The following is a 17,500-nucleotide window of genomic DNA, read 5'->3' on the forward strand; positions in this document are numbered from 1 at the left end:
TCGCCGCCCTGGCGGCCATTTGCGTCGTCCCCTCGGACGGTAAAAACAAGGAGTTCCCCTCCGACACGCTGATCAACAACGTGGTGGCCGACCCCCTCTCGGGCCGGCTGTACGTCGGCGCCGTGAACAACCTCTACCAGCTGAGCCCGGACCTGGAGGTGGAGGCCCGCACCGAGACGGGCCCCAAGCGGGACAACCGGGCCTGCACGCCGCCCATCACGGATGCCTGCGAGGAGGCGGCGGACACCGACAACCACAACAAGCTGCTGCTGGTGCAGGGCGACGTGCTGGTGGTCTGCGGCAGCGTCTTCCGGGGCATCTGCTCGCTGAGGAACCTGAGCAGCGTGGACCAGCTGCTGTACTTCAGCGACACCAAAGGGGAGAAGTCGTACGTGGCGAGCGCCGAGGAGAGCGTCTCCGTGGTGGGCGTGACCTCCTTCTTCACCAAGGACAACGTCAACTTCACCGTCTTCCTGGTGAGGACGAGTTTCGACACACACACACACACACATGTATGCGTTATTCCCAGCGGCACATGGGGGTGAATTAAACAAAATCGTCACCTCCGTCTTGTGATATAGTGCGAGCGAACACAATTAAATTGCAATTTGTCGAGAATGGAGGAATGGAATTGGCAGCCCATATGGGAAATGAGCAGTCTCGGGATGTTTCGTCGTTCTTATTTCTCGACATGATGCGTTTCGTGATGTTTTGCCTTCTCCTTTTCATGTTGAAGCTTTTTGATGGCGTTTCTAATCAAATCGGATGACGTGTAGAGGTTGAGCCTCCTCCAGCGCTCTGTTTGTGAGAGGCGGAGGGATAACAGAGGGGGAGGCCTTGGCCCGGGCCTGGAGGCATTTTCATGAAGCTTCCTACTGCTCCTATAGTGGCGAAGAATATGCTTAGAATTATGGCGTTTTCTAAGAATTTACCCTCAAAGTTGAGACAAATTCCTGGAGAGGATAAAAGTTGTTCGCAAAGCGTCTTAGTCCTTCAGAGAGCTCCGACGGTGAAACGCTGCTGGGAGTCGTAGTTCGTAGGGAGGAGGACTTTAAGAGGCTTAAGAGTTTCTAAAGCGGAGGAAAGACAAAGAGGAAGGAGGGAAACGTTCTCCAAACGCTACAGATTACAGCGTTCTGGGAAACCTTGTGGGGTCAATCTCTTTAGAGATGCATCACGTTTCCCACCCAATAACTCTGTAATGCCAGATATGAAAGATGGTCTCAACACTAAGATAGTTGGGCTAAATGCACCAGTGTTTGCTGGTTTATAGATGTGTATAGACGCCGATACTTCTACAGACTGGCCAGCAATCGAATATTATTAATAACTACACCATGTCTATACAGAGACTAAAGTCTATGATGATGCTTGTTGATGTCACGTGCATTCAATTCCCATTCATGCCCATTCAGCGCCTATTAACAACCATTCATGGCAATTCAGCGCCTATTAACAACCATTCATGGCAATTCAGCGCCTACTAACGACCATTCAACGTCTAATGCCACCCATTAACGTCTGTTTAACGGCCATTCAACGCCCATTTAACAACCAAACAATATAAATGTTTATTCTTTTATTCAAACTATTGTCTCATTCATTTGTGTCATTTAAGGTTTACTGTATGCTTTGTAATTCTCATTGTTAGTTCAAATACTACATTTACTCACTTTTTACTGTTTACACCGAGATTTCACTAAATGTTTGGTCATGAAAATTTGGTTTAAAGTCATGGAAACCCATTGGTCCGAATGTGTATGAACCCTGCCGACTCCGTCGACTGCTTCTTTCTCGTCTTTCCCGCCACAGGTCGGCAAAGGGTACGGCAGCCACGACAGCACCAAGCTCATCGCCACGCGCATCCTGCAGGACTACGGCGACTGGGTGGTGTTCGACAGCATCATCGAGGCCTCGGCGGTGCAGGCCAACCCCTTCGTCCTGCGCTACCTCCACAACTTCCGCTTCGCCTTCAAGGACGACGGCTTCGTGTACTTCCTGTTCTCGCGCACGCTCGGGGTCCAGGACAACAAGAACTTCACCTTCGTCTCCCGGCTGTGCGAGGTCGATCCGGGATACTTCTCCTACACCGAGCTGCAGCTCAACTGCAGCGCCGGCAACACGTACAACAAGGCTCAGGTGATGATGGTGATGATGATGCAATCTGCAAGACACTGGATAGGCTGTCGGAGTTTTTATCCAAAGGGTGGTGACTCTGGAAAACCCACATTTGGACATTTCACATTTGAACGAGTTTCCATCTGAAGGCCTCAGCGTTGACCCTGTGAAACCTTATAAATTGGATTTTCAAATGCTCCTGAACCTGAAAAAGCTTCAATTTACGGGGTCTCCACACTCAGTGTAGCTAAATACACAGTTTTAGTGCAAATATCTAACATTCTGCTCTTTTTATCTCCTCCTCGACTCCCCAGGCTGCCTATGTAGCAACACCAGGGGAGGTTTTGGCTCAGTCGATGACCGAATCGGGCCAGTTCGGACCGGTTTCCGCCTCCGACAAGGTGCTGTTTGTCACCTTCACTTCTGATGAAGACCCATCGATGTCCGCCATGTGTAGGTCTTCATCACGCAGATGTTCCTGATACTTTATGTTGCCGGATGGTTGTCGGTTCGTTGGCAGTGTCCAAAAACATGGCCGAACATTTCAGGGAAATTCGGCAAGGAGATTGAGACATACTAGCGCCACCATGTGGTCAGTTGTTTATTAAAAACTGACCATTCAACACAAATCTGTTTTGACTGAAAGGTCCTGAAACGCTGAATGGAACCAAATACAGATTTACTGTCATTTTTTTTCATAATATACATTTTGGGGAAATTTGGAAGAAAAATATATAAATGTTCACGCCAGTCTTTACCAAGTGCCGTAAAAGTAGGGTTATAAGCCACTACTACCTTCGGTGATTGTCCCCGCTAGCTCCCCGCTGTAGCCAGCTATCGTGCTGCTAACTCCCCGCTAGCTCACCGCTGTAGCCAGCTAGTCGTGCTGCTAACTCCCCGCTAGCTCCCCGCTGTAGCCATCTAGCGGTGCTGCTAGCTCCCCGCTAGCTTCCCACTAGCTCCCCGCTGTAGCCAGCCAGTGGTGCTGCTAGCTCCCCGCTAGCTCCTCGCTGTAGCCAGCTAGCGGTGCTGCTAGCTCCCCACTAGCTCCCCGCCAGCCCCTGCTCGACACCCAAGACTGGTGTCGAGCCGGGGCTGGTCCCGCTACCTTCGGTAGTTGTCGAAGAGCTAGCGGGGAGCTAGCAGTAGCGCTTGCTGGCTACAGCGGGGAGCTGGCGGGGACAACCACCTAAGGTAGTAGCGGCTTATAACCGTCTTTTACGGTAACATATTTCTTATTGAGTCCCCAATTTTTTCCCATTATCGCACCATTTTCATTGGTTGCCAAACTCTTTTAGGCGTTGCTAATTTTACAATAATTTTCTGTCGTTTCTTGCACATGTATTTCATGTATTACACATATTTCATCGACGGTATAAATTGTAAATCTCGTTAAATTTAGCACGATTCATTCTAACACAGATCTTTAGTAATCCCAGGTTTTCAGTGGTTAATTATGTTTCAATGTAACCACAATAAAATTGTAAATAACGAGGATTTTGCAGAATAAGCGCTCCGTGATTTATTTATTTTGGTTTGTGAGTTTTGACATTTTTATTGTTTTGTTTCCCCAGAAAACACAGAATGTGTCATTTATTATGAGAGGAAACCGTGAAACGGGTTACAAACAGTGTTTCTGCTCCCGTTTGCAGGCATGTACCCTCTTCTCTCCATTAATAAGAGGCTGGTGAAGATAATAGAAGCCTGTTACGACTACAACGGCATCATTGAGGGAAAGGCGGCCGTCTACTCGCCTTACTCCTCAAAGTCTGAGGAGCTGTGCAGCAGCGGTAAAAATGTGAGCAAAACCCCGTCTGCGTGTCGGAGATAACGAAGAAACAATTCACCGACGATTCCATAACGACGCGAATGATTCACGAGGTTTTTCTTTCAGAACGACATGGCCGTCAGATACAAGTGTGGAGAAGAGTTCCTGCCCTCCCCGTTGGCCAGCAAGGCCGAGTTCGCCTTAACGTCTCTGCCCTCATTGGTCCGCAAGGGTCACATGACCGCCGTGGCCGTTGCCGTGGAGATGGGCCACGCGGTGGCGTTCGTGGGCACCGCGGCCGGAGAGGTGAAGACCGACTCCTCTCTCTCTCTTTGCTTCCTTTGTTTGTTTGTCCCCTTAAAAAACTATTACATCTAAATTATTAAGACGATAATGTTTTCTGATGCTGCTAAAAAGTTTATAATTTAGAGTATTTGGGGTAAAAAATAAATGTATGGAGCTACACAGAATATAAACGTGAATATTTATACTTCATACTTTATACTTACAATAATAGCCCTAATAAGCCACCGTAGTATTTAATTTTAGAATATATGGTACACGTGCAATCACTCAATAAAGCACTAGTAATTGCATTATATTGTAATAATTAAGCCCAAAAATGTGATTTGTTCACTAGTAAGCATAACATGTATTAGAGTTTCCAACTATAAATGTAAGAATATTTGTTTTGGTTCAAATTTAAGTTCACTAAAGCAACATAAATGTCTACAGTTTCCTTCTCAATAAATGGCAAATAGCATTCTTCAATATAAAAAAGCTTAAAAATACAAAATAAAGCTTTATAAAATGTTTGATTTAAGACCTTTGATAAAGCATTTTGTTTAAAGCTTCATGTCTCACATTACAACATATTGTTTTGCTGAATCACATTCATGTGTGAAGCATGAATATATATATATATATTTATGTTATTTATGTATGTATTCCTTTGGCGCGATGCCACATCTCGTGCTGAAAAAGCAGAATTCTTTGAGTGCAAAGGGGAAAAACTGAGGGTCTGAATTTAAGCGTGTGTGTGTGTGTGTGTGTGTGTGTGTGTCTTCTGCAGGTGTTGAAGGTGCACCTGTCGGCCCACCCTGAGGTGTACGGGCGAGCGCAGGGCGACGTCACAGGGGACAAAGTCAACAAGAACCTGCTGCTGGATTCCAAGCTCCAACACCTGTTCATCACCACGGAGAAAAAGGTCAAAACGGGCTTCCTTGCTTCCTTCCTTCCTTCCTTGCTTCCTTCCTTGCTTCCTTCCTTGCTTCCTTCGTGTGTCGACTCTTCCTTTCGGCTCCTGTTTGAAGCACAGAAGACGAAGAGGTGGTGATGAAGAGCGGCGGACTGAACCACAGACAGACGGGGGTTTATTAGGATATCGGGAAAGTCGCAATACCTAAATTAATGTTATGATTATATGATACACAAAAAGATGAATTATTGCACATGAATCCAGTAAAGATATTATTATTATAATAGTAAAATAATAATGATGCAGGATAAAATAATTATTTCAAAGAATCTGTCTTTAATAAATAAATTGTTTAATACATTTATTTTATTTATATTAAAATGTATAATTTTCTAATAAAATACATTTTGTAAATTAATAACGATGCTCTATATAATCATTATTTTAAAGAATCTGTCTTTAATAAATAATTTTTTTTATACATTTATTTTATTTATATTAAAATTAATATTGTTTTAATTAAATACATTTAGTAAATAAATAACGATACAGTATACAATTATTATTTTAAAGAATATTTCTTTAATAATTACATTTTTTTCATACATATATTTTATTTGTATAAAATGTTTTAATTTTTAATAAATAAAATGTAGTAATGAATAATGATGCAGTATATAATAATTATTTTAAAAAATCCGTCTAATTCTGGAGGTGATTTTAACCAACATCATCTTTCTCCACCTTTTTTTTAAATGTATTATTTATTAAAAGCAGCAACATCTATTTGCTATTTGGTTTCATAATATATCAAATTAATGAATAATATTTTTACGACACAGGGTTTCGATACAGGTGCATTCCTGCTGCTGTAAAAAAAGTATAACGTCTTGAAGGATTTAAGGTTTGTTGTAACACCTGTACGTCTCGGTCCAACGACCTTCAGGGGTCCGACACACAGAGAAGGTCACGGCTCGTGTCCCCCCGTCTCCCCCCGTCTCCCCCCGTCTCCCCCGTCTCCCCCGTCTCCCCTGTCTCCTTCTGTCTCCCCCCGTCTCCCCCGTCTCCTTCTGTCTCCCCCGTCTCCTTCTGTCTCCCCCGTCTCCTTCTGTCTCCCCCGTCTCCTCCCCCCGTCTCCCCCGTCTGGGCCTCCATGAGCTTTTCATTTATTCTCCTGCGTCTTATTTGATCATTTATTCTCCCGTTGGAGTCGCAGCGCTTCATCCGTCTACATTACCACACAAGTCAGATATTGATTCTCTCTCCTCCTCCTCTGCGTTTGTCTCTTCATCTTTCTCTCCTTTGTCCTTTCATCTTTCTTTCCCCCCGGTCCCCATCACTCTCTCTCTCTTCGGCGTGAAAGTGAAATTGATGTTATTGATTTAGAAGTGAATTAATTAGAATGCGCTTGGAGAGGGCAGCTCATCTAAATGTGTCAGACCTCTTCTGCTTGTCAGGGGTTTAAATTATTACAGCTGGTTGGAAGAAGTCCTCTAATCTAAAATAACATGCATCCAGGACCTGAAGCTGCAGGAAACTCGTTCAGGTTCACGTGCAACGCTTCCATGTGTCGCGTATAACGGTGGAACTTAAAAAACAAGTAAAAAAAAGATCAAAGAATGGATCCATCACCAATTTCTTTCTTTCTTTTATCGCATATAATGGTTGTAACTCAAAAATACTACATAATACATAGAGCTATTAAATTAAAATATAGCAAATATAGTTATGACAAGAAAATACAACTTTTAATTATAATCTTTTGGCAAAATATATATATTTCTTTTCCTTTTCTGTGCACTATCATAAACCAATATACCAGCAACACACATATGAACTTCTTATCTATGTTCCCAAGGTTTTTTTGTATATTATACCTTTTTTAATTTGAGGAGATAATCTGAATTTAGTACGAGTATATTAAACATTCGGATTTTTGGGAAAACAGGGCTTGATAAGGTTAAAAAAAGATCAAAAAAATTGATCCATCACCTATTTCTTTCTCTAGACAGGAAAAACTAGACGGGAATATTCATATTTAAAATGTAAGTCTCCTCTGAAGTGTCAGACTTGTGGAATTGAGTCGACGGTTCGTAACGCTGTCGAATATTAACGCAAAGGCATGAAAGATGCGTCGATATAATTCAGCGTGACTTCCACTTGCTGCTGATTTCATTATTTCCATCGAGGGAAGAAAAAAAAAGGTCCATAAATCCACTTCATCGCAGCAGAAAGCGGCTGCAGAACCTCCCAGAATCAATACACTGTTTACAGTATTGCAGTGATAGGAGCTGCTAATTGGCAATTTAACTTTTTTTCTTTTACGGCTAATTTGTCAATGTAAACGAATATAGTCCAACAACTATTTTAGCGTCTTTGCTTTGTCCTCGTCTGATTATCACCTTTTCCCCCGAAGCTCCTGGATGTTATTTATCCTTACGTTAACGGGCCTTTCACAATAAAAGCCTGCCATGTGTGTGCAGATCACCAAGGTGCCGGTGCAGGCCTGCCACCTGAAGACCGACTGCCAGGCCTGCGTCTCCACCAAGGACCCGTACTGCGGCTGGTGTGTGCTGGAGGGGAAGTGAGTCACTGTGTGTGTGTGTGTGTGTGTGCCATAATGACTATAATGTTTTAAAATGTTGTTTTGAAACATGTGGGATGCACTAGGCTAGCTGCATATATGCCTATTGAAGATGATCACATTTTATTACAATGCAAATAACCTCTTAGCGTTCCTGTAAGATGTGCCTAAAACGCCTATCCAGGTACCCAAAGTAAACTGGAAGCTGTTCTTGAACTATTAGAGTAAATGCATGGTCTTGGTCTCTTTTGAAAGGTAACACTCTGAAGCTTTTTCCCTCAATAGTCAGAATCACTAAGTGCTGCTGACACTGAGTTATATGAGTTTGAACACACTAAAGTATAAGGTTTTTATTTCCGCCTGAACATTTCTTTGCAAATAGATGCCTGTAGATGACTATAAATGTGACTTATGGACTGGAAAACACAATGGGACCATAGCATGAAGCCTTTTCTAGTCTAAGTACAAAGCAGATAACAATATCACAGAAAATGAATATTTTACACATGTTTTTCTAATGAAATGTCTAGGCGTTTTTCCATTTTGAGACTGAAAATATTCATGAGATATATATATATATATATATATATATATATATATATATATATATATATATATATATATACCTATTAAAAAGGCTTATAGTCTTGCAAACTTATAGAGGTACTATTCATATTGACTACCAGAGAACATAAAGAAACAATATGGAATAAATCGTGATGTATATGAAGTAGAAATAAATATTAATATAATTAGAATATTTTGCACTCGGTGGCCTCGGAAACTTAATCTCTGCTGCGTGCGTAAACCTGTGGAGACGTTTATCATAAAAAGAGACTGTATTCATGTAAACGCGGAACTTTATTTTGAAAAGACGCAGGATGCTCATTACGAGAGAAAACAATAGAAACGATTGATGTCCCTAAAAAAAAAAATGTCACGGCGAAATCTTTTTTGCGTTTGATGTGATTAATTACTTAAAGGCGCAGTAACACTATGACAGGATAATGCTCTCAGGATCACTTTTCCAGCTTTTTTAATGAAATTCCTGCATTTCTTCTCATATAACGCTCTGCCTGCCCCCCTCCCCCCCCCTCCCCCCACTCCCCCTCCACCCCCCTCCAGGTGCACCAGGAAGACGGCGTGCAGCAGGTGGTGGGAGGACAAGATCTGGCTGTGGTCGCCCAACCAGCAGTGTGTTCAGATCCAGGCCTTCGACCCGCCCAACCTGAGCTGCAAGAAGACGCGGCAGGTAGGAGAGCAACATGAGCTCCTCCCTCTCTTAACTCACCTGTTGCATATCATATACAATATGGAATAATATAATCTGTATTGTTTGTGCTGACGGGAGTCGAGCAGATTGAGCTCGTGAAGTGAAACAATGTTGCCCCGCGGAACCTTTTGCAACATCGCTCAAAAACAACGCTTGCGGTTCATCTGAGGTCATGTGACCTAAAAAGCTCTCGACCCGTAAAGGAAGAGAAGATTTAAAACATGACGGAAGATTAAAACTCTGTCTTTCTAGTTTCTATAAACGCATCGTTTGCTGCGTCTGAACTTTCCGCTTTAACGAGGAATCGATCAAAGAGATGATTTTTCCCGAAAGAGGCGTCGACCTTCAGGATGCCCTGACCTTCCCTACCCATCATGCCTTTCTGCTCCCACGATCACCTCCCCGCTCGGAGACGTTCGGCTTTAAAAAGAGCTTTAAAGAAAGAAAGTGTTCCGTATGGAGATCGTCTCAATCAGACGCCACAGAACGGCATTATGGCTGCGCGGTGATTATAATCAGGCCAGGTTATTAATAACCACGATGCAGATAGAGGTCGGGAATTCATTTTTTGTGAAGTCTTTGTGTGTCGTTTGATGTTCGTAAACATGGAGCAGGACTCCAGTCTGCAGGCGCTCATGTAGAGTGGAGCGTCTTCTGAATGCTGATCGTTTTAAATGGCACCGCTTTTTAATTTATTACAATTCATGTTAATTGTTTTTCTTCTTCTTTCATTGTGAAAGCCTGATAATTAAAATATGTCATCATAATAATAATAATAATGCACTTCTCAAACTTTCAGCAACATGATGATGTTACATTGTAACACTTTAAAGTTCCGCTAATCAATATTTTCCATGAGCGATACCTCAAATGTGACGAATCCTAAGAAAAGTATTATTATATTATTATTATTATTATTATTATTATTATTATTATTATTATTATTATTATTATATACATTCAGGAGTTGTTTTGGAGGATGAAGAGCAGTCGTCTTCATCACGGTTTATTTTATTGGCCACTTTTGTTCCAATCGGCAAAGTGTGACGAAGAAGAGAAGATGTGGTGATGAAGAGCGGTGGACTGAACCATTCACTCAAACACGGGGGTTTTAGAAGGAGATTAAGAAAGTCTCAATACTTAGATTAATGTTTTTATGATTATATGACACACAAAAAGATGAATTATGGCACATGAACCCAGTAAAGATATTATTATTATTATAGTAAATTATTTTAAAGAATCTGTTTAATTCTTTAGGTGATTTTAATCATCTTTCTCCACCTTTAATTTATTTTAAATAATGCTAATAATAATATATTTGCTATTGCAAATTATTTGTATTTTATGTAATAATATTTAATAATAATTAATGAGTAAATCATTATTTTTACGACACATGCTGCTACTGTAAAAAAAAAAAAAAAAAAAAAGTTTAAAGTTTTTGTTTCTCAAGGTCCTCCGTTTGTGATGAGCATCACTTCAACACGGGACGTCCTGTGTGTGTGTGTGTGTGTGTGTGTGTGTGTGTGTGTGTGTGTGTGTGTGTGTGTGTGTGTGTGTGTGTGTTAATGTGTGTGTGTGTGTGTGTGTGTGTTAATGTGTGCTGAGTTGTGTTTAATCTGGAGGACGAGCTCCAGACGGAGGAATCTGTGGTTTCTTGTGACGGTCGTCCGTGTCGCAGCATTTTTAATCTGATAAAACAGTCGGATTCTTTTTTTAAGCCGTAAAGAAAACTTGATCTTCCTGCAGCTTTGCACACACACACATCATGACAACACACACACATCATGACCACACACACACATCATAAGTAACACACACACACCATGAATCAGACACACACACACACCATCACTTTCTTCCTTACGTACACACACACACACACACACACACACACCTATCATGAGTAACACACATACACAACATTTCTTTCTCCCTTACATACACATACACACACACACACCCATCATGAGTAACACACACACACACACATACACACACCATTGATTTCTCCCTTACACCAACACACACACACAACAGGAGCAACACAATATACATTTCATTAATATAAATATGAATATAAAGGACTTCTTTATTTAATGTCGTTTCAGGTCGACATGAATATTCAATAAGTTGAACTCTTTGTAGCAATATTGGATTTACAGGATATTTGCATCAATGTGATGAAGCACGTTGTCAAGTATTTAATGGATTGGTCAAAAGTTGCCAAAAATAGATTTATTTGTTTCATCTATAAACTGATGAATTTCCATAAAATGTATAAATACATTGGCACTTAAACTATGAGGTTACGTATGGCGTGATTAATAAAAAGTACACACCTTCTTTCATCTCACTTCCTGCCTCCTCTCCTTGACTCCTCCCTCCTCGTTTCCTCCCTCCTCCAGGTGGACATCCACATCCCGGCGCTGCCGGCGCTGCGGAGCTCCGACCGGCTGGCGTGTGAGTTCGGCTCCTTCACCAGCGAAGCCGTCATGGTCATCGCCGACAGTCAGGTGCGGGTCACCTGCGCGCTGCCGGAACCGGTGCAGATCCCCCCGACACCCGACCAGCAGGGTAGGAAGCAGGTTTTAAATAAATATAAAATATATATATATATATATATATATATATGGACATCTCCTGTGGAGCATTTCCACTTTCTTCTCCAGGCGTCTTAGAATACTATAAAGACAGAGAGGCCAAAGTTTCTGATCTGCTGTTTTGAATTGTTTAATTCATAATAAATATAATTGTAATTATAGCGGCACAACTCTTGTTATTATATTAAATTACATTATTTTAATTTTATATTAAATTATTATTTAAAAATATTGTTTTAAAGTATTATTATTTAATTATATATCATATCATTATTATTTAATAATAATTAAATTATTATTATTTATTATTATAAAAAAATAATAAAGATCATTATTTGGCGTGTTCATTCATATGTGTTTTAGTGATTTTTTTTTTTTATTTTTTATTTTTTTGCCTTAAGTTACTTCTCTATCTTCTCTTCAAGCGTTTTGATTTATTAAGTAAATAACTTGTGTTTGAAAGGGTCTTATCTTCAGTAAGGTTGTTAAACAAAAACGTTTACACGGCTCATGTTTTATTTTGGCTCAAACAGCGTTAAGAAATCTGATAATTTAGCCGCAAAACAGTTAAAACTATTGAAAAGCTCTTTTCACTGTTAACTGTTCGCTCGCAGCAGAAGATTAAATACCCGTTTGGTTTAATCCTTTTCATTTGCTTGGTTTAAAATGCATGAAAAAATTAAACAACGGCAGTCTTAAAGAAACTATTTAACACTTTTGGGAAGAAAAAAAAGATATTCTTTTCCGAGAGTGAAATGAGAAGACTGATGCTACTCTCTACTACCCAGAGATTATCTTATTTTATTTTAACAGACTGGAAACAGGGAAATTACTAGTCTGGCTCTGTCTGAAATGACCACATTGTCCATGTAACATGTTAATTAGTGAGCTTCAGAGGTGTTGGGAGGTGGATTTTATTACTTTATATGTTTTACTGTGTGTGTGTGTGTGTGTGTGTGTGTGTGTGTGTGTGTGTGTGTGTGTGTGTGTGTGTGTGTGTGTGTGTGTGTGTTTTCAGACTACGTGTCCGTCCCAGTCATGGTTTTGGTGAACGACAGAATCAAGGTGACGTCCGGAGAGTATCACTTCTACAACTGTGCTGCTACTGTCAGGAAGAACCAGAATTCACCGTAAGATGGACGACACACACACACACACACACACACACACACACACACTTGAAACACGCGTGTGTATGTACGTATGTGGTGTGTTTGTGTGGTTTCAGGTGCATAGCGTGTGTGACCAGCAAGTGGGGCTGTCAGTGGAACGCTCTGGATCACAGCTGCAGTGACGACAATGCTGCTGTTGGTGGAGAACACATAGTGAAACCAGAACAGGTGTGTGTGTGTGTGTGTGTGTGTGTGTGTGTGTGTGTGTGTGTGTGTGTGTGTGTGTGTGTGTGTGTGTGTGTGTGTGTTTTGTCTCAGAGCCTTTGCATCTCCATCATTTCCTATAACCAATGTAGCATTTAAGCATGGTGGAATTAATAAAATAGCTAGAGTGCTAATTCCACCATGCTTAAATGATACACTGGCTACAGAACAAACCGGTCACTCGATATGATAGCTAACTTGCCAGCTGTACGTTAGTTAGCTAGATAGCTAACTTGCCAGCTGTACGCTAGTTAGCTATCTAGCTAACTTGCCAGCTGTACGCTAGTTAGCTAGATAGCTAACTTGCTAATTCCACCATACTTGTATGCTACACTGGCTACAGAACACACCGGTCACATAATATGATTGCTAACTTGCCAGCTGTATGCTAGTTAGCTAGATAGCTAACTTGCTATGTCCACCATGCTTTACGCTACACTGGCTACAGAACAAACCGGTAACTTGATAAGATTTCTAACCTGCCAGCTGTACGCTACTTAGCTAGATAGCTAATTTACTAATTCCACCATGATTTAATACTACACTGGCTATTAAATGCTACACTGACTACAGAACAAACAGGTCACTTGATAAGATAGCTAACTTGCAGCTGTACGCTAGTTACCTAGATAGCTAACTTGCTAAGTCCACCATGCTTTAATGCTACACTGGCTACAGAACACACCAGTCACTTGAAAAGATTGCTAACTTGCAGCTGTACGCTAGCTAGCAACATAGCTAGAGTGCCAAGTCCATCATGCTTTAATGCTACGCTGTCTACAGAACACACAGATCACTTGATAAGATTGCTAACTTGCAGCTGTACACTAGTTAGCAACATGCTAGAGTGCTAATTCCAGCATGCTTTAATGCTACAAACGTGTCACTTTCAGACCACACTCTCTACAATATCTTTGCTCTCTCCCCATCATTAGATGATGATTTGAAGAGCTGGACTGTCGTTTCTTGTGTTGAACTCTTATTATTTCTGTTTGAAGGCCTCCAGTTGTCCTCAGTTTGAGTCTCCGGAGCCGCTCCTGATCCCCGTCGGCTTTCAAATCCCCATCAGCTTCCAGGGGAGAAACCTGGACATCTACACGGTGAGACCAGACCCCGACGTCCACTGCATCCCCAGTGACCTCTGCTGCGTTTACTTTGTGTCAATAACGTCTCCGTCTCCAGAAACCGAGTTTTTCCATCGGGACGGGGCTGATGAACACGGAGGTGCCGGTGACGCAGGAGCAGGGGTCAAAGTTCAAATTCACGGGTTATAAGGTCAGTCTTTAATATCACAAAACAGTCCGTTGAACATTAGATTTGTTTTGATATTTAAAGGAATAATTATAGATAACTCCATAAGTACTAAGTACTGTCAGCAGCTATTTAAAAAAGGCATTTCCTCCACAAAACAATCCCTGTTTGTCACATTCGTTGTTTTTCCTTCTCTGAACTAAACTAAACCCATTTAGTTCACTTAAAGAAACACTCCAAGATGCCTCTGTTGTGTCCATTAGCAGCTCTGAATCCTCCCAGATCTGTGTGTGTGTGTGTGTGTGTGTGTGTGTGTGTGTGTGTGTGTGTGTGTGTGTGTGTGTGTGTGTGTGTGTGTGTGTGTGTGTGTGTGTGTGTGTGTGTGTGTGTGTCGGAGCTCGACTGCGAAGGCCACCGGTGCGTTTAGAGTGTGTCATTAATAACGATTAGAATGATTAGAGAATCATTAGCGGGTTATTTGGAGAGCAGATTAAATTGGGGGTCGGGAAAAGTTTGGAGCTCAGTTGTCGCATTTCGTGTGTTTTGTATCGACATGTATTTCTACTTGAATGTTTTTATTTATTTATTTGATCCGTCTGCATTCATGCTAAAGCTCACAATGCTTATTCACTGGTAAACACACCGTGTGTGTGTGTGTGTGTGTGTGTGTGTGTGTGTGTGTGTGTGTGTGTGTGTGTGTGTGTGTGTGTGGTGGCGCCCCCATTGAGCCCCCTTTTCCACTTTTCTGCCTCCATCGATCCTCATGTTGAGTCTTAAAGATTGACGATACGTGGTTAAAGAGTGTGTGTGTCCTCGTCGTCTTTCTCCACACACACACACACACACACACACACACACACATTGATTTATGGCTGCAGGAGTGTTTCATAGTTAGATAGATGTGAGGTAATTTAATGTTGAGCTCCAAATAGGGAGGACTGCTTTGTGACTGTTAATGTAAACCGTGTGTGTGTGTGTGTGTGTGTGTAGTTTGCCTATGACAAGCAGCAGGAGGTGAACGTATCCTTCCATATCAAAGACAGAGAAACGGAGAGGAAGATTGACAGCACCCTGACAGGTTGGTGTGTCACTTGTACACACTCACTCACACACTCACACACACACACACACACACACACACACACACACACACACACACACACATTCACAAATCAAGTGTGTGAAAACACAGTTATTACGCTGTTTGACTTTCTCTTATTTTCAATTCCACTTCTACTACTTCTATTCTTTCTTCTATTTCTTCTTTCTCTCCTCCTTATCTTCCTAATCCTCCTCCTCCTTCCTCTCCCTTTTCTCTTCCTCCTCCTCCCCCCTTCCTCTTCCTCCTTCTCCCTCCTCTCCTCCTCCTCTTTATCTTCTTCCTCCTCCTCACTCTCTTCCTCCTTCTTCCTCTTCCTCCTCCTCACTCTCTTCCTCCTTCTTCCTCTTCCTCCTCCCTCTCTTCCTCCCTCTCCTCCTTCTCTTCCTCCTCCTCCCTCATCTCCTCTTCCTCCTCCTTCTCCCTCCGCCTCCTTATCTTCTTCCTCCTCCTCTTCCTCCTCCTCCTCTTCCCCTGCCCCTTCCTCCTCCTCCTCTTCATACTCCTTCTCCCTCCTCTCCTCCTCCCTCCTCTCCTCCTCCCTCTCCTCTTCCTCACTCTCCTCCTCTTCTTCCTCCTCCCTCTCTTCCTCCTCCTCCTGCTCTTGCTCCTCCTCCTTCTCCCTCATCTCCTCTTCCTCCTCCTTCTCCTTCTCCCTCCTCCTTATCTTCTTCCTCCTCCTCTTCCTCCTCCTCCTCCTCTTCCCCCTGCCCCTTCCTCCTCCTCCTCTTCTTACTCCTTCTCCCTCCTCTCCTCCTCACTCTCCTCGTCCTCTTCCTCCCTCTCCTCTTCCTCACTCTCCTCCTCTTCTTCCTCCTCTTCCCCCTGCCTCTTCCTCTTCCTCCTCCTCCTCCAGTCGTGCTGTATAACTGCTCCGTGGGCAGAGGCGACTGCAGTCTGTGTCGTCACGCTGAATCCCGGTACGAGTGTGTGTGGTGCTCCGCCTCCCGGCGCTGCGTCTACCGGGAGCTCTGCCCGGCGGCGCAGCCGGACCAGTGCCCCGCCCCCCAGATCTCCGACGTGAGTCACGAGAGACGGAACCTTTTAAACCAGTGAACTGAGATGATGAGATGAAATATAGGGTTAACTAATAATCGTGAGCACAGTCGCCTCACAGCAGGAGGGACACGGGTTCGATCCCCGATCCCGGGTGGCGGTCCTTCTGTGTGGAGTTTAAACGTTCTCCCCGTGGCAGCGAGGGTTCCCTCCGGGTTCTTCGGTTCCTCCCACAGTCCAGAGACAAGCAGCTCAGGTTACCTGGAGACTCTGTGTCTCTGCATGAGATGAACCCGTCCAGGTGAACCCGGCCTTCACCCAGTGTCGGCTGGGATCGGCTCCAGCGCCCCCGACCCTGAATAGGTTAAGCGGTTCGGATAAGGAAATGGTTCAAATGATCTCCATCATAAACCAGCTGAACCATTCAGCTTGTCAACATGCATCAATAATAATATTATAAACATTATTCACAAATTGTTTTTTGAAGCTATTACTTCTAATTATTATTACATGAGTACAGTATTTAACCACTATGGTATTTATTTATATACATTTCAGCAACGAGGCTTTACGACAAAAGGCAAAGTGCAAAAGAAACACATTTATAAAAGGACATGAAAATATAATTAAAAACATTTGTTTAAGAGCCAAAAGAATATAAAATACAATCTATAGAATGTGATGTGTATAAAGTACATGAATAAAACAGTGAAGTGTAGGAAATTATTTGATGAAAGGCAATACATGAACACCCAAAACCTAATTTTCTGATCCTTATCTTTCGTATCTGTTAGATTATAGGGACTTTTTTTTATGTTTTCATAAATGTCATCTTTCAGATGTGGAAACCCCCAAAAAAATCAAAATGCCAACGACACAGAATTAGAACAGAAGCTCTAACTGGTTTTACCACGACGACCAGAGACGAGGATTCCTGGAAAAATACAGAGATATGGATTACTTTTTTCAAATATATAAAAACATGGAGCAGAAAGTGACCTCAGTGTCAGAGGAGCTCAACACATCCTCCATGTTGCTTTTCCCCTCCGTCGTCATCCGAACAGCAGAAAACCTTCTGACAGAAATCACATCTCAAATTCATCTCTTGTGGTAAAAACAAACAAACGGCAAACTGCATGTGGTGATTTGAAAGAATAAGTGAAGAGGAACTCTCTGAAATGAGCTGCAGTCACAGAAGGAAAACACAAGCAAGCAATCACACGGATGAGTG

The 17,500-nt window shown here is 42.3% G+C and overlaps 1 protein-coding gene across 1 annotated transcript in view; it reads left to right on the top strand.

Moving 5' to 3' along the window:
- plxnb2a.1 (plexin b2a, tandem duplicate 1) overlaps window positions 1-17,500 on the top strand; it is a gene marked incomplete at its 5' end in the record, with an annotated part of 38,078 nt that overhangs the window by 31 nt on the left and 20,547 nt on the right. Inside the window, 15 exons of the mRNA XM_079235891.1 lie at window positions 1-476; window positions 1,813-2,139; window positions 2,433-2,571; window positions 3,771-3,916; window positions 4,013-4,192; window positions 4,959-5,093; window positions 7,568-7,668; window positions 8,794-8,920; window positions 11,353-11,521; window positions 12,566-12,677; window positions 12,776-12,887; window positions 13,922-14,023; window positions 14,106-14,198; window positions 15,165-15,252; window positions 16,130-16,293. The exon at window positions 1-476 is cut by the window's left edge and continues 31 nt beyond it. Of these exons, the coding sequence (XP_079092017.1) occupies window positions 1-476; window positions 1,813-2,139; window positions 2,433-2,571; window positions 3,771-3,916; window positions 4,013-4,192; window positions 4,959-5,093; window positions 7,568-7,668; window positions 8,794-8,920; window positions 11,353-11,521; window positions 12,566-12,677; window positions 12,776-12,887; window positions 13,922-14,023; window positions 14,106-14,198; window positions 15,165-15,252; window positions 16,130-16,293 (2,471 nt within the window). The remainder of the gene's footprint in view (window positions 477-1,812; window positions 2,140-2,432; window positions 2,572-3,770; window positions 3,917-4,012; window positions 4,193-4,958; window positions 5,094-7,567; window positions 7,669-8,793; window positions 8,921-11,352; window positions 11,522-12,565; window positions 12,678-12,775; window positions 12,888-13,921; window positions 14,024-14,105; window positions 14,199-15,164; window positions 15,253-16,129; window positions 16,294-17,500) is intronic.

This window comes from Taurulus bubalis, assembly GCF_910589615.1.
Source record: "Taurulus bubalis genome assembly, chromosome: 20".
Classification (NCBI taxonomy): Eukaryota; Metazoa; Chordata; class Actinopteri; order Perciformes; family Cottidae; genus Taurulus; species Taurulus bubalis.